Source organism: Electrona antarctica (assembly GCF_951216825.1).
Source record: "Electrona antarctica genome assembly, chromosome: 22".
Classification (NCBI taxonomy): Eukaryota; Metazoa; Chordata; class Actinopteri; order Myctophiformes; family Myctophidae; genus Electrona; species Electrona antarctica.
Genome location: NC_136805.1, coordinates 34,914,701 through 34,937,119, shown reverse-complemented (window position 1 = coordinate 34,937,119; position 22,419 = coordinate 34,914,701). Strand labels below are relative to the sequence as shown.

Below are 22,419 nucleotides of genomic sequence, written 5' to 3'. Positions count from 1 at the left end.
TTGTACATTGGCTATTTTCCCCTATCAAATCTGTCGGGTGGAAATCTCATATGTCCAAAACTGTTTCTTTGCCGCGTTTCTGGCTTGTGGATCTGCTACTTTTGATGCGTTTGTGTGATGCTGTCGTATGATCAGCATATACATATATGGAGATTTCTGTCTGAAAGCAACACTTTAATGTAGCTTTTAGGTCTCCAGATGGGAACCTCAACCCCTGCAGTCAGCCGCGTAACTAGACGTCAGTAGGCCCCGGCGCAGGCTTGTCAGCGGGTGGCCCCGGAGAGCAGCGTGTGCTAGCAGCAGCCACCACCAGGCTCCGCCAAACACACGGCCGCCCACCCGTGTGCCCCCTTGCCTCTGGGCCCCCCCCAACGCAGTTGCGTTGTCTGCGTAGCGCTATAGTAACGCCCCCTGCCTGCAGTGTGTGCAGATTGCGGACCATGTCGTGCCATCACTAGGTGGTATCAGTATGAAACTCTGACGCGCACGGTTGTCAGAGGCAACATTCAAGCGGGTTTATTTGTAACTCAATCATACTAGGTACACAAGTAACAATATTATTTGAACCTGAGGTCTTCAGATATGGAGCTCCTCACCATCCGTCATGGCAAAAAGCAGACCCTCTGCGACATACAGTAGCTTTGTATGTGACAGGTCCTTCCCTTTGTTTACTCAGGCTTTTGGCAATCAGTTTGTTTGTTTATTTTTCTGTATTGTGCGTGTGAATGGGTGAATGTATTGCACTGCGCTATGTAAAGCGCCTTGGATAAAGGCGCTATATAAATACTAAAAAGTATCCCTTCTATTCTCATGAATACTAAAAGGTTTTTAGTATTCATGAGCATAGAAGGGATAGAGGTTAATTTGGAGCAGAAGGGAGAGCTACAGTATAGACAATGTGTAATACATGAGCATCAAATGCAGGTGTGCACGTGTTCTTTTACAGATTTATATCCACACACACACACACACACACACACACACACACACACACACACCCACACACACACACACACACACACACACACACACACACACACACACACACACACAGTTATCTTCTATTGTATGTGCCATCTTTACAACGCTCCACAGGTCCCAAACTCTTCTCCCTTCTGGCTCCAATACTATGGAATGCACTTCCCCTTGCAATCAGAACTGCATATACAGTACACTCACTCCCAATCTTCTGCCTCTTCAGACTCCATCTTTAGCCCATAGCACTTGCCCTGGCCTCGACGACCTTACAGGCGTATGCAAAGGCTCAACTTATGTAACTTAGACAGCATTTTATGTAGACATAGCACTCTATAGTATATACGCATAATAAATTCATTATATACTGTAGATATTCCACTGTTAGGTTCTTGGCTTATGTATGATTCATGATGACTATTTTGCATTGCCCTGTTTTAGTTCTTGTTTACTGTAAATCGCTCTGGATTAAGAGCGTCTGCTAAATGCCTAAATTGCAAATTATCCTCTCACTTGTCATTGGACGTCGTCGTCACGTTTGTCCTCTAGACCCCTATGTTGTGTTTCTCTATCTGGCTGTTTATGGATTACAGAGAGAGAGAGAGAGAGAGAGAGAGAGAGGAGCTAAAGAAAACCCTCAAGCTCATTCGTAATGGGTTCCACCAGCTCCTTCCACCCCTAATCTGCTTACCGCCCAAATCCCCCCCCCAATAAATCAGATTTCCAGCGCAGCGGTGCTGGTTTCACTCGGTAACAGTTACCGGTTTGGACGCCGCGGCTCGCTAGCGTGCGCGGTGGTCTGATTAGCCCGGCCGCCGCCGGCGGCCCGCAGCACCACTAGACCAATTATACAGACGACTGGAAACCTTTATTTATTTTTGGCAGGCCGAGGAGAGCGGCGCCAGAAGTTCCGCTCTCCTCTCGCACCGCTCGACTCACACGACACGGCCAGGCCGGGGCAGCGAGACGTATTTACATAAACAAGATATTTGTGTTTGTTATCGTCGTCCCCCCTATCCGCTACTCGCCGAGGCAGGGAGCAATCTCTCCTTTGTAATGAGCAGTTTATTATTAATGCTGGTGTTGTGGAGGCCGGTGGGTAGATGGCCATGATAGCCCTGGGGCACGTGCTGTGACTCTCTGACTCACTTTAGTTGTGTTTATTCGCACGACAACAACAGTAAAATAGGTAACATTATCAAATGAGGAAATATGTGCAGGTGAGAAAGGTAACCCATGAAGAGCATATTAGAACTTGTTATGTTTAAAGTTACAAAGTGAAGACTTGGCAATATGTAAGTATGTGTGTATTCCAGAGTAAAGGACCTCTGTCTTTAATGGAGCACTGGCTATGAGTGGTACGGCCGAAGGGAGGATGGAGACTGTCGGATTTTCTAGTCTTATAATCATGAACTTGAGAGTTGGTCTGCTAGCATTTTGCAAGCAAGCATTTAGCAAGCAAGCTGTCAAACTCAGGGTTACTTGAGGGAGGCGGGGGGGGGGGGGGGGGGGGGGTGTACACATGGAACCAAATGGAGCCTTATGGGTCTGTAACTCTGAGTGTGTGTATACACATAGAACCAAATGGACCCTTGCGGGTCTGTAACTCTGAGTGTGTACACATGGAACCAAATGGACACTTATGGATCTGTAACATAATGGAGTCAAATGGACCCTTGCGGGTCTGTAACTCAAGAGTGTGTACACATGGAACCAAACCTACACACTCAGTTATGCGAGGGTTCTTGAAATTAAAACGTAATTTTGAAGTCTGGTAGAGAAGGAAGGTATGTATGTCCTTGCATGAGGAAATATGTGCGGATACAAATAAATGATGTTTACAATGGCTGAAAATGAACTCAGGTGATATTTGATAAGATATGTATCGTAGATTAGTTTAAGCCTGAGAAGACTTTGAGAGGCCACTGGTGTAACCATTTTTGAGTGGTGCCTGAGCACTCCAGGACCGCCAAAATACATTTTAGTCGACTAAATCAACTGTAGATTTAGTCGACTAAAATCTTATGATATTTAGTCGACTCAAACTAGAGTAACACTAAGACAGTCCAGGTGACTAAAATGTGACTAAAACTAAATGAAAACTATTCAAGAGACTATGACTAAAACTAAAATCAAAATTTGCTGTCAACATCAGCACTGCCTTAAGGGCCATTCACACTGAGCAGCCTGCACCACTCAGTTCACACAGGGTTTTTTTTACCAGCTGCAAAGCATGCTGGTCTACTTTCTATCAGGTTGGTAGTGGCAACTTATCATTTCATTGGCTGCCGTAGTCACCTATCTTTCTGATTGGCTGCCTCATCTCTAGGCAACTGTGTGTGTGTGTGTGTGTGTGTGTGTGTGTGTGTGTGTGTGTGTGTGTGTGTGTGTGTGTGTGTGTGTGTGTGTGTGTGTGTGTGTGTGTGTGTGAGAAAGAGCTCTGCATGGGCCTCCCTCCCTCCAGCTTTCCAAATCCCTTGTCCAAGCACTGGGGTGGGGGGGGGGAGTGGGGAGGGTGGGGGGGGGGGCACTGCTAGAATGTGCATAGTACCACCTGGAGAAACTCTCCCCGAGGGATTGATTACTGAACATCCTGTCTGCGAGAAAGCCAGGGAGACTGCCGAGGGCCGAGGTGCCTGGCACACAATGGCCGCCTTGTTTGAAGCGCTGACCGGGGTTTTGTCCACGTGGATGCGACGCTGCATGCAGAGCTGCAGGGCCAGGGCCAGGGGATATACCTAACGCAACGCCCTGCTCCAAAGCCCCATGGCATGCACCAACAGCTGCTATACTCTTTTTTTTTTCTCCTTCTTTTTTGCGGTTATAAGGGTTCCAAGTGGTGGGACAAATTAACTAAGTACATTTTGTTGTTGTTAATTGGGCCGAAACCTCTTATCTCCATCCATCCATCCATCCATCTTCAACCGCTTATTCGTAGTCGGGTGGCGGGGGCAACAGCTCCACCAGAGAGCTCCAGACTTCCCTCTCCAGAGCAACATTAGTAACTTCATTCTGGGGGATCCTGAGGTGTTCCTGGCAGATTTTGGAGATATAATTCCTCCATCTCAAACCTCTTATCTCCGTATTCTAACTTTGTGTATGTGTGCTTCTTTAATTATACATGAACTACTTGATCATACTTCATACTACAACTACAGCATCACACAAAAGCATCAATAAGTAGCAGATCCGCACCGCATTTTGAGCTTGTGGATCTACTACTTTTGAACATTGAAAAGTAACAGTTTTGGACATATGAGGTTTCCACCCGACAGAGGCGATATTTAATTGCGTCGTACTGTACTTACTTTTTTGGGGTATTTTTTTCTTCTTTCTTTTTGCTTTACTTGTGTATTTGTTTTTCAGTACTTTTATAGTTCTACTTCACTGCATCTCAGAGGCAAATATTGTGCTTTTGCGTGACTCCACACTACAATTATTTGAAAACTTTAGTTATTGGTTACTTTGCAGATTATATTATATATTATTATATAGACCGCTGCCCTGCTCTAGAGCACCGAGTTGGTAACGATGGAAGTTGGAGATCCATGCCCCACCCGGCTATACAATTCTTGTTGTACCCGTGTCAGAGTACCCGTTCCACCCTTCTGTCTGTGTCCCATATATGGAGATTTCTGTATCTGTCTCACTGTGTCCCTTTATTCCTTATATTATGGAGTTCTGTGTCAGGCATGCCCACATATGGAGTGTTGTGTTGTCAGAACAGGCCAGCTCCATATATGGAGCATGGGCACTGGGGCAGGGCCCCTGTCCAGAGCCCGGGCCTAGGCCTTTTGTGGCGGTTCTGGACAACCGTGGGTCTGACCGACTCGACACCGGGCACTGCACTCCCCGTGGGGGTGTGGAACGTGTGTGTCGAATTTGAAGTCGGTGGGGCGAACGGTTCTCGAGTTACGTGGATTACAGCCGTATACACGTACGTATGTACAGATAGACGTACAGAGACATGGTGCATTTATAGATAGATTACCAGACATACGTTAACCAATTAAGACCTATTTTATACTTTATATACCAATATTTGTGAATCGGCTATTCACAAATAGTCGCTTCTCTCGGGCTTGTTTTCATAGACCTGGTTGCTTATTTCTCTCGCCGAATCTAGCAACACTGGTTGTGATTTGTGTGGCTTGGTGGGTGAACTATGCACACGAATACGAGACTGCTCGCCCCTTTACCAACTCGCCTCGGGCGTACAGCCGGCGGAACAGCGCGGCCTGGTATTCCTAAAGTAATCTAAGTAAATTATGCTTAAACGGTTAAACCTAACCTTATTCCTAACCTCAACCTCAGTAAAACGATGCCTAAACCTAACCCTATTCCTAAACTTAACCCCAGTAAAACTATGCCTAACCCTAAACTTATTTCTAACCTTATTCTCAGTAAAACAAAATAAAGAATACAAGAACCGCCGCACCGAGCTGTCGGTGTGAGGTCGGCGGAAGAAATCTGGGGCGAGATGGAATTGGGGCGACCTGACCTTGTTGCACACCTGTTGGCATGCTATCAACACCTAGCGGGAGGCCTTGGCTGCATGTTGTTTTTCTTATGCTATATTTTTATCTTCCATTTTCTCAGTACAGGGGCCACAGCATGTCCGGTGGTATGTGATGAGAGAGTCTTGCAACACTCATGCCACCACACAAATCCGGTGTTGCAACACACATATTGTTTTAGTCACTAGTCTCAGAGGTGCCACTAATCGTTAGTGGCACCTCTGAGAAAAGTTCTTTCAAGGAAATCCTTGAACTATTATTGTGATTATTAGTATTATTATAATGTCATCACTGTCAGGCGGAAACCTTGTATGTCCAAAAATGTTCCATTTTAAATGTATTCATTTATTTTAAATATCATAGGGAAAATAGCCGATCTACAAGCTCACAACGCGTTGCATCGTGACGCGTTGTGAGCTCTTAGCTCTCTTGTGATGAAAACTATAATTTTTTGTCCAATCTGTATGGTAGTGTATAAATGGTAAATGGTGCATTTATATAGTGCCTTTTTCCACACTCATTCACACAGACATTCATACACTGATGGCAGCGGAAACCATGCAAGGTACCAATCAGCACATCAGGAGCAATTAGGGGTTCAGTGTCTTGCTCAAGGACACTTTGACATGAACTCTGGGGGAGCCCGGGTTCGAACTGGCGACCTTGCGGTTACCAACTTACCATCCGGAAACTCACCCCTGAGCCACCGCCGCCCCACATGTTAATATAATATAACTTATATACAATCGGGGTGGTTGTATTTCGTCTCCCTTCTATTGAGACATTTAGAATAGATTCAGGATCTGACATGAATTTTGACCTAATTTGCAAGATTCAAGTCGTATCCCCTGAGCAATTAGCTCAATGGTTAACATTTTCAGCACATGCACAGGAAACCACGGGTTCGAATCCAGGGTAGAAGAGGAAAGTATAGTGCTGCATGCTTTATTATTTTACAAAAATAACAAACATACAACTTATACTGAGCTTATACTGTTTACAATTTGCATGTTTAGAAAGCTTCCTGAGGTTACGGTGCTATTTCTACGCTGTCCTTATTATTTCCAACAACTTCTGTCTGTGTAGCATCCAACATAAACTCACCAGTATATAGGTCAGCATAATAAAACGGTCTGGGAATTTTAGGTCATAATGCAAATCAGTTGGGGGGGGAATTTGCGGTCATTGGAGAGTAGTGTCCTGTGCACTATTTTAATGGAGCTGAATAGGCGTTTTGTAGGATGGTATATTTACTTAAATTCCTCAGGTGTTGACCTTATCGTTCCCGAGTACACATTCTGGACGTTGTCCGAGCATAGAGCACCTCACTGGACTGGTGACACAGCTGTCCTCCTGGCCTGGACCGCTAGTATACTGGCCTCCTGTGTCCAGCCGTGTTGATTTTGACAGACACATTTTTTATTTAGTTAATCTTAAAGGACCACTTCACCACTTTTCAACCTATCTTCATATAATAGGTCCTCACTGATAATCATTAAAAAATGGTGCAATTTTTTTTCTACTCAGTGTCTCATAGGAGGGCTGTGGCCTCCAGTGACATCATCGATGGGGAATACAAGCTAATAGAAATTGCAGGCTTTCTAGTCCTGAAAAGTTGCAATGCGAAAATGGAAGCCATCGTTCCCACGATAACGGAAATCTAAACATTTTTGCAAAAGAAATCTTGTTTAAAAAAAATCTGCCTAATGATGATGTCACTGGAGGACTAAAATCCATTTACATTTTAGTCATCTGAAATGTTTTAGTCTCAGTCTAGTTTTAGTTGGACTGGATATCATAAGATTTTAGTCGACTAAATCTACGGTTAATGTAGTGTGTTATAGCGTGTCAAGATGGCGCCGTATAGTGCCTGATTTATACTTACTGTACTTGCATGCCGAAAATAGCAGATATACAAGCTCACAACGCATCGCATCTGCTATTTTCAGAACGTGACACCTATATTTCCACAACATAACGTGACACCTGTTTCCAATCAAACATAAAATGATTTCTTCTCCACTATAGTGCCTCCCTAACTATTTTAGTCTAGTTCTTATTTGTTGACAAAATTGTCAATATTAGTTTTAGTCATCATAGCTTAGTTTTTATATCGTTTTTGTCAGTGAAAAAAGGCAGTCGACAAACATTTTCCTCATATTTTTTCAGTCGACGAAATCAACACTGTTGTCGGGTGGTGGAAAGTAACAGTAGCATTTACTTAAGTACTGTACAATTTCCAATACTTTTTTACTTCTACTCGACTACATCTCAGAGGCAAATATTGTACTTTTTACTCCGCTATAACGTTTTGGAAAACTTCAGTTACCTGTTAATTTGTAGATTGTCATTACAAAACATATACTGTACACATATACATTAACCACTTCAGCCCTATGAGACAAGCTCTACAAGCTCACAACGGGTCGCCATGCGACGTGTTGTGAGATTGTAGATCTTGCATTTTCAAAAGTAAAAAAAAATATATTTTTCCACCGCCGCAGTCCTCCTACTTGTGATTTCCTATGAGGTGTGAAGTCTCTGTAAAGGAGCTGAGCACTGCTGTTCCATTCATTCATGAAAGGATCTATTGCACTAGACTAGAGAATCCTATACTATAAAATGAAAGAACCTCTGTCTGTCATTCGGTCTGATCTGCATTTTTCTCCCTCAATGGGTTGATCAATCAATCTAAACGGGTTACGGAACTTGACCTGTGGCAGATGAAGAGAGTGAAGAAGACAATTTTTTAACTTCTCCCAAATTGAAGCTGTTTATTAGCTAGGCTTTTGTGCCTTTTTTTTTATCCAGCTGGGCTCTATTTCATTAGCCAAATGTAACCCTAGTGTCCCTTTTCTGTGATGAACATTTGGGTGAGAAAAGGAGCAGACTCACATTCTGCAACACACGCTTGTAGATCGGCTATTTGGTGTAGAGGGACAAGAGGAGGTGGGGCCTAGTATAGACCCCTGGGGGACTCCACTCTACGAGGTGTATACTGATGCCAATTCTTTTGTCATTTTACTCAAGTGCATTTCGAATTCCAGACTTTTTACTTCTACTTACTACAGAGTATTTCTACATTACAGTATTGGTACTTTTACTTAAGTAGTAACATGTGACATACAACGTCGAAATATGGAGATACGAGGTTCCGACAGCGACGATATAGAGCAACCATGGTGTATTCATTTAACTTTCAATACAAAACCTTCACAAGACTTGGGCTGTCCCCCAACCCCCCCCCCCCCCCCCCCCCCCCCCCCGTGTTCACAAATCATCAAGACAAGAACCGGTCCACACGATCAGATAAAAAAAACTACAAAGCGTTGAATTCTGCTTTAGTAAGATGCATGCTTCTTTTATTTGCACTCGCATAGTGACGGGCTTGCGTAAACACTGTTGTGTCGTCCCAGGACTGTAATTTGTACGGGACACACCACCATACTTATCAGTACTCTGCTGCATGCGTGTATCATCAGCAGCTGCTGTTTATGGCTTACAGACAAGCAATGACATCACAAGAGCGCCGGCCTGATTTATATACTTAGCCTCTCGTGCGCCTAAAATAGCAGATCTACAAGCTCGCATGCATCGCTGTGGTTCGGCTATACGTCCGGCATGCGGCGCGACGTACGGTCGAGTACAAATCATGCGTTTCATGATAATCATTATATCTGTACGTCTGTCTGACTGTACGTGTGTGCGGCTGTAATGCACGTAACTCAAGAACCGTTCGCCCCACCGACTTCAACATTCGACACACGCGTTCCACACACCCGCAGGGAGTGCAGTGCCCGGTGTGGAGTTGGTCGGACCCACGGTTGTCCAGAACCGCCACAAAAGGCCTATGCCCGGGCTCCATACACTTCACATTTGGGCATGCCTGACACAGAACTCCATATATAGGAATAAAGGGACACAGAGAGACAGATACAGAAATATCCATATACCGTATGGGCAGAAAAGGGACAGATGGGTGGAATGGGTACCGACTTGGTGCTCTACAGCCGGGCACCGGTCTACTTAACATTAAAAATCACACCCGTGTGAACTGAGTGGTGTAAGGTTTTATATAGCATTATTACATGGCTTGGTTGAATGCTTGATTCTGATTGGTCAATCGCTTAATTCAGCGGTGAGTTATCTCATGATAATGACCGCTCCGCTGTATAATGACCGCTGCCTAATCAAACCCTCTGAGCACCACCAGCTGCGCGGCTGCGCCCGCTTGATTTACTGCCGTTTCCAACATAACAGCCATGTAAACACACACACTACTGACACACAATGTAATTTACAGCTAAACATTGCTCTTAAAAATGTTTTTGAAAACATTTGAGCGAGAAATAGACGAAGCAGCTGGACCCGAAAATGGATTCTATTTGATCAACTCACTTCCTTGTTTTCCGACAGTGCTTCAGCCCTGCAGCTGGGCAGACTCAGCCAGCGCGAAGTTATGGAATACTTTTTTTGTTGTGTTTTGGATCAATGGATTAATTTATGTTAGTTAGCCATGTAATAAGCGGGATAATATCTGGCTAGGTGGTCATTGTCGGGATATAATTCACCTTCAGGGAGTGTAACCACCTCGGCTTCGCCTCGGTGGTTAAACTCCCTGTCGGTGAATTATCTCCCGACAATGACCACCTAGCCAGATATTATCCCTTACTGATCAGCTGTGGTCTGACGTAATGTCTGACGTAATGAAATAAGGTAAGGTATTATGTAGCCTGATCAGCTCTGATCTGACGTAATGAAATCACACCCGGATGTGATTTCACAACTGGCTTTTTCTGTGCAGAGAAAATGACCATGGTTGCTACGGTCATCCAGTTCACCCGGGTGTGATTTAATTACGTCAGAAATTATTTTGAACATAGCAACCATGGTCATTTTTTTCTGCACACAAAAGCCAGTTGTAGGAGTGGTTTACACCACTCAAAAAAAAGGAATTATGTACAAAAAATGTCAAGATATTTTTTCTTTAAAACCTTGAGATGTCATTGTGATACTCCTAAATAGGAACTTAAAGTTGACTGCGTTAGTCCCATTGATCCAAGCTCGTGGCCCACCCATCTGACCACTTAACACGGCAGTCGGATGCTTTCGAGATTTTCAACTGGGGGGGGCGTCCGTGATGCAGAGAAGTTTGAGAAGCACTGGTGTATAGAGGGGAACAAAATTCAATATGCTGTTGAATGGGTGGTAGGATATGCACACTGTCACGTCACGTCTCAAGTTGAATGGGTGGTAGGATATGCACACTGTCGCGTCACGTCTCAAGTTGAATGGGTGGTAGGATATGCACACTGTCGCGTCACGTCTCAAGTTGAATGGGTGGTATAGAGCGTCGCAGTCCCGCCCCCTTTCATGACGACGCCAGGCCCAGGAAATAATTCCCAATGCATTTTTCCCCATAGACATTTCAAAAAGTATTTATTTGAAGACCTTTTAAGTGTCGTGCGAAGCCAACTCGAGTCGTGACAAATCATGACAACAAACACAATATTTTGGACCAAACAAATAATTACAAAGAAGAAAAACAAAAACAAAAGTGTTGTAACCTGCCGTTTTTTTCTTCTTTCTAATTATTTGTTCGGCCCAAAACATTGTGTTTATTGTCATGATTTGTCACGACAAGAGTTGGCTTTGTCCGCGGCGTAAACGTCTTTAAATAAATACTTTTTGAAAAGTCGATGAGGAAAATGAACGGGGAATTCTTTTCCGGGTCTCTCAAGGGGGCGGGACTGCGGCACTCTATATGCACGCATATGTCGCGTCACGTCTCAAGTTGTAGGTTAGCGTCGAAAGCCTTCTGACGGATAGCAGCGAGCTTGTTGTTGAAAAAGACGTCAAGCTATAGGCTATTTTTTTTTAGAGCTATAGTAGCCGCCTCCCGACTTTATTCGACTGCCAGTCTGTAGTAATCTGTTGTAGTCTGTTTGGTGGAGAGCTACCCTGTTCGACTGATAGACTGCTTATTATTGACAGATGTACATTCTGGTCTGACATGTATTTTCTTCTCTTTATTGAGCGAGAGAGGAGGAAAGACAACAAGGAGACTGCCTATAGAGGAGGAGAAACATCAGCTCCCCTAAAGGCTCTGTCCCTGTCGTCTTTCCTCAGGTGTCCTCTCAGGTACCGTGTAGTGTAGAAGAAACAAACGGATTTAGTGAGATCTCCAGTAAATCTTATGGCAACCCAAATGTGGCTGCAGAGACATGAGAGCCTTAACCCATTTTGACCTGAGATCAGATTCTAAAAATTCTGAAAAAGCTATGTTTCTATGTCAGTCGTTCTGTCGTTTTTCAAAAATAGCAGACCTACAAGCTCGTAGCGCGCCACTCGGTGGCGCGCTACGAGCTTGTAGATCTGCTATTTTTCAATAGCTAAAGCATAACATAATGCTAACACCAAAAAACCCAGAATGGGTTAAGCAATCTCCAAGCAAAGGGAGATTTTTAGTCCTAAACCTGTCACGCAAATGTGTTCTAATACACTGTAAACATCCTGATTTATTTATTTATTTTCTAAGCATTCAAGCGTTTTCTCTCTCTTATCTCGGGACTCAAAGTCTCCTGAAATAGACAAGGGGGGAAAAGCCAGATGATCCCTCCAAAAAGGCCTTACAACACGATGCATAAATTATTTTCCCCTCTGCTTACAACATACCGAGATGTCAAGTTAATGTGTGGCTCTGTCGTGCGGAGCGTAAACCCTCTTGCCTTTTCAAAGGCCGATTGTGAAACGTGTGTTTTCTCTCAATGACAGGTTTAAAGAAGTCGGTCGGTCACGTGGGGAAAATGTGAGGGCGCCTTGTGGAGCTAAATTACTCTGTGTTTACCAGTCGAGAGCCCGCTTTGGCATGTTGATAATCAGCGATGATTCCACGTTCGCCATTTGTGGCCTCCGTCTCAAAATGAGTTGACTTCTTGATTTCGGGCGGAAAACCTCGTATCTCCAAATTTCCACTTTGTACGTTTTGTTCATAAATCAATGCCCTACTTTTTCATACAGTACAAGAGTGTGGCGTGAAAATAGCCGATCTACAAGCTCACAATGTGTTGCGACGTGTTGTGAGCTTGTAGATTTGCTATTTTCACCATTTCAAAATGCTTTTAAAAAAAAAAAAAAAAAAGATTGATGAACAAAGGAACGGTCTTGGGCATGCAAGGTTTTCACCCCAGACAGTGACGAATTATAGAAAAAAGGAACAAGAGAGACGGTGTCCGCCCCCCAATCCATTCTTCTACGGTCAATTCGTCGACCACAGATCGGAGTTGTTGATTGACTTAATAGGGCCTTGAGTGTTGACATGCAGCGATCATTGGACGAGGATAAAGCATGCATGCACCACATGGAAACTGGATGGACTGTTAAAGGGCTTGACTGCATGGGCACTGCAGCTTACATTAAATGTGATCTGTTATTTTTTGACACATTTTGTCAAAAATAACATATCTATAAGCTCTTTGTGAGGCTAGATCGTCTGTTTTCGTCGAAGAGATTTGGTGTAGAGGGAAGAAAGAGCGCACCAAGTTCAGTTACAGTACAGTACAGTACAGTACAGTACAGTACAGTACAGTACAGCAATGGTTCTCAAAGTGGGGTCTGGGGACCCCCAGGGGTCCTTGAGCGGGTTCCATGTGGTATCCAGCTAAATTAGTTGATATGGCATCAAAATCAGTTTAACCATTTTTATTTTAACCCCGTATACAAGCTTGTACAGTAGATCTCCTATTTTCAAATCCTCTTGAAAATAGTTTGCTATTTTCAAATCCTCTTAAAAAAACACATCAAGTTGGGGGTCCTGAGTGGTCTGAGAACCACTGCTGTACAGTGTAGCACAATACAGTGTCCAAGTGGTTAAGCGTCCACATACCAGGGAATCATTAGAAAGCCAAATGGAAGTCATCACATTTCTAGGTCAGTTTTCTGGAGCCCATTGCATAACACTGGTTTGGTTGGATGGATGCCAGGTGTCCTGGATCCATCATGTGTCGCTTTAGCTTTTAACCACTTTTAACCATTATTTTATACTTTATAGCTATTGAAAATTAGCAGATATACAAGGTCTTGTAGATCTGCAAAAAAAAAATTCAGACGTGAAAATCTGTGCAAATCTTTGAATATAATCTTTCACAGCAAACGTTTTTTTTTTTACTCAAATCTTTGCTTCTGCGCGGTCCCTGGAACAAAGATATTTTCAGATGGGGGTCGGCGAAATAAATATAATTGTGTTCCTTGACATGAAATAGTGTGAGAACCACTGATATAGCAACATAGGTTTTTCAGAAACTGTCATGATTTAGAAGACATTGGTGGAATAACAAAAACAAATGACACATATTGGTCTAGTTAGTAGTCCAAGCACACAGCAGCGGGTGCATTGATGTTCCAGCATGGTTCAATGGATTTAGAATCAAACAATACACCAGAGTCAGGTCATGGTCTGCACCAGCGGGGAACGATGATTTACCATGCTTTTTTTTTTATTCAGAAATGTCAACATCCAAGCGGCGCATGCATGCGGTATCTGTGCTGGTGTGCAGGCACAGTAATGATGTTAACGTTTGTCTTTGGTGACGGGAGGTTGTGTGGGAACACAGCAGACATACAGACGAGCCCCGATAATTCAAGCACGACAGCCTAGAGATAATATGGCTCATACTGACTGTATTGATCAAGGGACAGAGCTCTCTGCAGCATTGTGCCCTCTCGTCACTCTCTATACCTGAATACATTCGGCACCCACCATAGACATACGGTATAAGCTTTACCGTAAAAGCTTTTTACCGTAAAGCTTTTACGGTATAAGCTTCACACACGCCCCAGCCTCTTTCGGCTCTGGGGCGTGTGTGAGAGGGGGCAAAGCTTTCCCGAGATTCCTTGCGAAGCATATAGCGGAAGCCTGAGCGCAAGCTTCCGCGTGCATCCCAGAGGGGATGTATTCGTGCCTGACAAAGTCCCGTAAAAGATGTGCTGTGATTGGCCACTAGTCACATGAGTGGCAGCGTGCCTTCTGCACTTCCGGTTGACTTCTGCCCCAGAATGTAAATTGTTCCGCCCTCCCGTCAAGACACATGGCTCCAACGAACTGCAGCGGCCAATGAGGAGGCATCTATTTTTTTAATATATATCTATGGTACCCACAATATACAGTAGGTATTTCCTTTATAGAACAAAGAGGAGATCCGGGCACACTTAATGTTAAAAGGAGGAAAACTTTAACCGACATGTTTCGACCTATACGGTCTTCATCAGGGCTGAAGGTAGGTATTTCCTTTGTTGGGAGAATCCAACCGTCCTTAACCAAGGAACACTACCTAACTTCACCTTCAAATGCAAGGGACATCAACCAAGAACATAATTTCAAATCCACAGATTAAATTATATTCATACACAAGGCAAGCTTTTAGCAACCCTTACCCCACTCTTTGTATAGTCACCATGTAAACTCCCCTCCTGTCAAATGGTATGTCCCAATCACCTTCCCTTCCTATAAAAGGAGCGCAGCTGGAGGCCTGTGTAACTCTTTTAGAAGGATCAGTCCAAAAACAGGAAGTATGTGTTTAGCAATGATTCAGAATGAGTTTCTAGTAAAACAAATGTGTGCTGTATATGTATACTATTGTCTGTGTGCCATTTGTAACCTGAAGTAATAAAATGTAAAAAGTGTACACTGTAATGAAAAATGTAAACACAAACTCTACATGCAATACAAACAGCTAGCATTGTAGCATTCAAAATGTTTGGTGCTGACCATGAGGCAAAAAAGGTAATGGTGATTATACTGCAACATAAAATACTGGCAATGAGTAGAATGCATAATGCTGAACAGAAAATGCAATCAGTAAAAATGTGAGGCTAAAATGTGTAAATGGGAAAGGCAGTCCCTGTCTTTACCACAAGTATGTGTAAATGAACTGAATTTAAAATATAACAGACATATAAGTTACATCTATGGAATATAAAGTATTATGATAAACAGCTCCAATAATTACTACCATGCAGGGCAGAGAGGCTACAGTACATGTGCGCATGAACAAATACTGAAAATCGTTAATTACTAGTAGTGTACCTAATCATTCAAACTGTTTAAACTGTGGCTGTGTTTAAAGTAGGCCTAGCATCATGTGTTGTTTGGAGACACACACTCACACACACACACACACACACACACAATACAAAGTATTAGCATACTTGGGAGGACACATTTTAGGATGGTGATTTTAATGAATGCCTTTTTTACAAAACCCTCAAGTCAAAAATAGATCTACAAGCACATTGCAGCATTGCAGCCGCAACGCATTGTGAGCTTGTAGATGAGCGGTGGCTATACTTTTTGGTGCATAACACCAGCATGCAACTTACAGTAGTGCCGTATTGAAATTCAAATTTTACTATACTTGTGAAGACATTTGGATCACACACATGCGCACATAGTTGACATCACAAAGCATAGCGCTGCGTTTCCCCTCATGCCTCATTAGAGTGCTTGATGTGGTTTCTTTGCCCTTTCATCTCTTTCAGGTTGACGAGATCTACCATGACGAGTCCTTGGGAACCAACATCAACGTTGTGCTCGTGCGCATGATAATGGTGGGGTACCGGCAGGTAAGAGTTTCATGATAATGGTGGGGTACCGACAGGTAAGAGTTTCATGATAATGGTGGGGTACCGGCAGGTAAGAGTTTCATGGTAATGGTGGGGTACCGACAGGTGAGGGTGTCATGGTAATGGTGGGGTACCGACAGGTAAGAGTTTCATGGTAATGGTGGGGTACCGGCAGGTAAGAGTTTCATGATAATGGTGGGGTACCGACAGGTAAGCGTGTCATGATATTGGTGGGGTACCGGCAGGTAAGAGTTTCATGATAATGGTGGGGTACCGGCAGGTAAGAGTTTCATGATAATGGTGGGGTACCGGCAGGTAAGAGTTTCATGATAATGGTGGGGTACCGACAGGTAAGAGTTTCATGGTAATGGTGGGGTACCGACAGGTAAGGGTTTCATGATAATGGTGGGGTACCGGCAGGTAAGAGTTTCATGGTAATGGTGGGGTACCGACAGGTAAGGGTTTCATGATAATGGTGGGGTACCGGCAGGTAAGGGTTTCATGATAATGGTGGGGTACCGGCAGGTAAGGGTTTCATGATAATGGTGGGGTACCGGCAGGTAAGAGTTTCATGATAATGGTGGGGTACCGACAGGTGAGGGTGTCATGGTAATGGTGGGGTACCGACAGGTGAGGGTGTCATGGTAATGGTGGGCTCAGAGTTAATTATAGACTTTAATTTTACAATATATTGGGGTCCCAGAGATAGAAATGCCATGGTCCATGGGCTAATGAATGTCAATTTGGGGGTCCTTGACATGAAAAGGTCTGAGAACCACTGCTGCACTACTGTTGCTAATGCAATGCTACACCACCACCCGTTCCCTCCACATTCCTGTGTCCGTTAAAGGGTACAAATGGCCGATGCTTGTTCCTGACGGGCTAATAGCTCATCTTCTGGCCTCTTCTTTGTCCAGGGCCAGGCAGAGACAGACTGTTTTCATACACAGGCAATCAGATGAGCTCCAAACATGCTGCCGGTGTCCTCCTCCTCACAGATGGCCTCCACTCTGTAACGCCTAAACACAATCTGTTCAGCATGATTTCAACTCCACACACGTTGGCTGTTATGCAACACATTACAGCCCCAGCAACTATACCCTATAACCCCTGAACCTTTTTGCCTCATTCACGATTATTTAAAAAAATCAAACTGAGTGGTGCAACTCCCTGTACTGTACAAATTCAGGGCTGAAATGGTTAATCAGACTAATCAATGTTGTTGATTAAGGCAGTGGTTTTCAACCTTTTTCATGTCAAGGTCCATTATTTAGCCGGCATTTGAGCCACGAACCACCATTTGATGACATTTAGCCTCTCGGACCCAAAACTTGATGTTGTACCATAGAAGAGATAACAGGCAAACGTTGATCACAATAACAATGCTTCTACATTCTCTAATTGTGTAGACTAAAGACTTCTTGTAAATGAAGTAATGCAGATAATATCAACCTTGAGAGAGTAAAATGCAGCCCGGTCTGGTCGTATAGAAGCGCTGCATGGGTGAGCGTTTCGCAGAAATCAAAAAGTGGCCCATCAAAACCAGGGTCACTGCCATGATGTGGTTGTCTCACGGGCTGATGACCGATCAACCAGCAGCGTGTGTCCCTATACTCCCTACATGGCCATCATGTCACTCTGCAGGACATGCGGTGCACTCACTCGCTTTCCCATGTTATTGAGTGGTGGTTGTCGTGTTGTTGAAGTGACAAATCGATGCCTCAGTACATGTGCCATAATGTGGGGGAAACGTTTTCCACTCCGCTGGGTTTTTAGGTTTCTATCAAATCTAATTCCCACCTTCCATAGTATAGTCATCTGAGTGCAGTGCCTCGCGTGAGAGTGAGCCTACTATTAATTGTGACGCTTCAGCTCCATCCAGTTGCCACTTTGAATAGAAACACACATGGCCGTGTTTATGTTTGTGAGTAAAGTTGACCTTCTTTCACTGTACTCGGTCTGCTCTTTATTCCCCTCTATACCAAAACTTGTTGCCGAAGCACTTCTGCGCTGCCTACGGAACTCGCCCATCGGCTCGTTTAAACGCTGGCGTGCCATTAATGATGGCATACTGTAGCACACCCTCTCGTGTAATATTGCTTAACCCATTTTGGGCGGGAACCCCTTTTGGTGTTTTAAACATTATGTTATAATTTAGCTATTGAAAAATAGCAGATCTACAAGCTCATAGCGCGCCACTCGGTGGCGCGCTACGAGCTTGTAGGTCTGCTATTTTTTTAAATTCTTTGAATATATATTCTTTCAGAGCGAACGTTTTTAACTCAAATCTTTGCTTCTGAGAAAACATATTTTCAGGTGGTGGTCGGTGGCCAATTACATATCATTTTTGGGGTCCTTGACATGAAATATTGAGAACCACTGATATAGAAACATGAGGTATTCCAGTCATGATTTAGAAGACATTTTTTTAAATTCCGACGTCAGGCCTAAATGGGTTAAATCACGGCGTGCTCTGAGGAACCCGGCCCACAAAGAATAAAGGTTTTCGTAATGCTTTGGAATCCCTCCCTCGGCACGCTGTGTTCCTTGTCATAACTCCTCCTTCACATTGCCTCGTGTTGGAAGGAGAAGAGATGCCTCATGTTGGAAGGAGAAGAGAGGCCCCCGAAGGACCTCATGTTGGAAGGAGAAGAGAGGCCCCCGAAGGACCTCATGTTGGAAGGAGAAGAGAGGCCCCCGAAGGACCTCATGTTGGAAGGAGAAGAGAGGCACCCGAAGGACCTCATGTTGGAAGGAGAAGAGAGGCACCCGAAGGACCTCATGTTGGAAGGAGAAGAGAGGCACCCGGAGGAGTGAAACATGAAGGATGTCTCGCATGTGGATCGCAGTGCCGCCGGCGCTCACATGTGTCAAACAGTAGTGATACGACACGTGTAATATCTATTTCTGAACAGCACTATGCACATGTGATTCGCACGTACTGCATCAGTGGTGGACAATGACAAAGACTATTTACTTTAGTATTGTACTTAACTATTTGTATTTTGGGGGACTTGTGACTTTCACTGCGATACATTTAAAAGGAAGGGGAAAAGGTACATTATGAATTAACCAGTTATTTAAATTAATGTGTGTGAAAATAGAAGAATTTTCAAAATACATGTATAAGATCAACGTGTCGCGTTGTGACACATTGTGAACTCGTAGATCTGTTATTTTCACTGTTATTAACATTAATCTTTTTTTTTCTTCAGAAAACTGTTAGGATTCAGAAGGCATTTTGTAGAATGGGCCTCAGGTCTTAATGGGTGAACCTTCAACTAATTGAAACCCAATTAAGGAAGTGTGTTTCAACCCTTTATCCGGCATGAGATTTAGCCTCTCGGACCCAAACATTTACAAATATTTAGTTGTCATTGATTTAGTCCACAATTCCATTGATGTGGTACCATTAGGAGAGAGCTGATCAAAATAACAATGCTTCTACATTCTCTAATTGTGTAAAGTGTTCTTCAAGATATATAAGAGTCCATTTTGTTGTCCACTTGTTTCTTTTGTATTAACCGGTCATAAATATTCTTTTTCTCCACCACATGCAGTCCATCAGCCTGATCGAGCGTGGCAATCCGTCGCGCAGTCTGGAGCAGGTGTGCCGGTGGGCCAACACGCAGCAGCGCCGCGACCCCGACCACGACGAGCATCACGACCACGCCATCTTCCTCACAAGGCAAGATTTTGGTCCCGCAGGTATGCAAGGTACTGTATTTCTTCTCGATCGAGGACATGTGCAGACCGAGTGCTGAGTGAGTGGGGGTATCTGCTTCCATTCACAACAACAACAACAACAGCAACATCAACACGGGGGGTCATTGGCTTCAAGTCTCGCCCAGGTAAGGTCATTGGAAACCTTCATGGGGGTGGGGGTGGTGGGGGGAGGGGGGGATGCCGCAGCATGAGGTCAAGAAACCTGGCGCTCCCAGCCGTGACTTGCTCACTCACGCTGCCGGTCAGTGGTGGAAAGTATCTAAATCATAAGGCACTTAAGCAAACTGTACGCTCATTTACTTTAAGTACAGTCTTTAGGTACTTTTACTTTACCCGAGCATGTACAGTACGTCCGTGTTTGAGGGGCGCTAGCCCCTCCCATGTCCAGCTTTGAGGGTTTGTGTAAACGCAAAGGGCGCAAATTGTCATTGGCCAGAATGAGACGATGTATGATGACGTATGATAAGAGCTCACTTCACACGCCACTACGATCATTTGAAACTCAGTATTTCTGGCTTATTATAGTGGTATTGCTGGTATTCTTTACTCAAGTAAATAAATACATAAATCATAGTACTTCTTCCACCACTGCACGAGGCGGTCAGGAGCAGCTGGCGCTTCCAGCAGTGACCTCACACTGCAGATTCTCTTCTCTCATGTCCGTCGCCTCGCTGACTTGAGGTCAACGCCAACCCTGGGTTGGAAAAACCACAACGACAAAAGATGAAAGGTTCTTTTTGGCATGTAGATAAAAAACAGAAATGCTTAATTGAGTTTTTTTTAACTGCTGTGGGTTGATTATTAGACTAACTGTTGTTTTTGTATTCTTTTAACTTGATTCTGAGCAGTGGGTTCTCAACCAGTGGGTCGGGACCTGTGACATGATTTTTGGAGTTGGTCCCCCAGGTGACAGTTGAGTGGCACTTTAAGGACTTTTAAGACCTTTTTAATAATAAAAAGAAACAGTCAAATAATATTTGAAAGAGGCAAATATTGTGAAAATAGCTTGTAGATCGGCCATTTTCACAATATTTATCTGTGGAACCGGGGGGGTCACAGCCTGAAAAGGTTGAGAACCACTGGTATGTAGGGTAATCTAATGCAACGCATTCTCACCCCCCAAACGGGTGAATGCAAAAAGAAGTTGTGTTTGTATAAAATGTGTTTATGGAAGAAAAGAAAGAAAGAAAGGAAAACAAAGAAAATATTTGATGAATTGAAGTAAATTAAGAGTAACAGCAGCAAAACGATTATCAATAGAGGGTATGCGCATGCTTAAAGTGAATGGCACATTGAGTGGCAAATCGAGTGGCAAAGCAACATGCAAAGTGACTAACATTGTTTAACGTTGTTTAATGCAATCATTTTCTGTTTGGATGCATGGGTTGTCAAGGCCAGAAAGTATTTTTTGCCACTCAGTAGGCATTCTTGCATAACTTCCGGGTTTGATGATGATGTCACGCACATACCCTCTATAGTCAGATTCTTCATTCACCATAAAGTCACGTTATACAAACAGAAATTCAACTGAGTGGGTGAGGAAATGATAGATATTTTTTGAACTTCTCCTCTAACCAAACCAAAGACCCTGCTGAACACATGGTCTGGATTGAACAGGCATCATCTTTCTCCAAGTTCAATGCCACTCATTGACTTGTGTTTTATATTTGAACTTTAACATCTTTTAACCTGGGAAAAATGTAAGATTGATTGCCGTAGTTTTTTCCCCTAGTTTTTCATGTGTTTATGAGGTGACAGTACTTCATTAGAGCCCTTTGTGTGGTTGTTATGTGCAATGATGTCTTCCCTTTGTATTTAGGGTTTCTTCCTGGAGGCTGAAACCTTGACAGTCAAACGTGCCAATGAAAAAAACAGTGATATAGTGACATCACAATATCATCCCCTCCCCTAACCTAACAGCTGTGTGTGCGGCTTCAGTTCACCACCCACCAGGCAAACCAGGCATACTTAAAGATGGAGTGCCGCGATCCCCCCCCCCCCCCCCCCTAAAACATGATCATCAGGTACTAGAGTTCTTTCAAAAAAGTGTACAGAAAGTGTTAAAATTGTTTTTATGTGGCCACACCCACCAGTTCATTAAGTATACCTAGTTTTCACTTTAGCACCACCCACCTGAACTTAAGCCTCGCCCACAGCTGTTGTTGTATGATAATGTGGGAGGGGTTAGGGTCACGATGTCACTAAAATGGTGTTATTTCGATTGGGCATTTTGACTCAAAGGCTTTCAGCTTTCAGGAAGAAACCAACAATACACAGGGAATTTTGATTATAACACCTGGGGGTCTATTAGAGTAATGTTAACTCCATAGACACATGCAAAACAGAAAAAGTACATATATCACGGCACTCCATCTTTAATGAACTGGTGGGGGTGTCCACATAAAAACATTTTAACAAATACTGTACACTTTTTTGAAAAATGTCTTCCCCCTTATATAATACAAATCACACCCGTGTGAACTGAGTGGTGCAAGGTCTTATATAGCCTGATCAGCTGTGGTCTGACGTAATGTCAGTGTCTATAGTAACCATGCTCACCTGTGCACGGACACGTACACAG

At 43.7% G+C, this 22,419-nt stretch overlaps 1 protein-coding gene across 2 annotated transcripts in view; it reads left to right on the top strand.

Annotated features, from left to right (window-relative positions):
- Positions 1 to 22,419, top strand: part of adamts14 (ADAM metallopeptidase with thrombospondin type 1 motif, 14) — a gene marked incomplete at its 5' end in the record, with an annotated part of 102,359 nt that overhangs the window by 27,353 nt on the left and 52,587 nt on the right. Inside the window, 2 exons of one of the 2 annotated variants that reach the window (XM_079493075.1) lie at positions 16,029 to 16,112; positions 19,673 to 19,820. In XM_079493075.1, the coding sequence (XP_079349201.1) occupies positions 16,029 to 16,112; positions 19,673 to 19,820 (232 nt within the window). Of the gene's footprint in view, positions 1 to 16,028; positions 16,113 to 19,672; positions 19,830 to 22,419 lie in introns of both variants that reach the window. The other variant, XM_079493074.1, reaches the window with a different exon arrangement.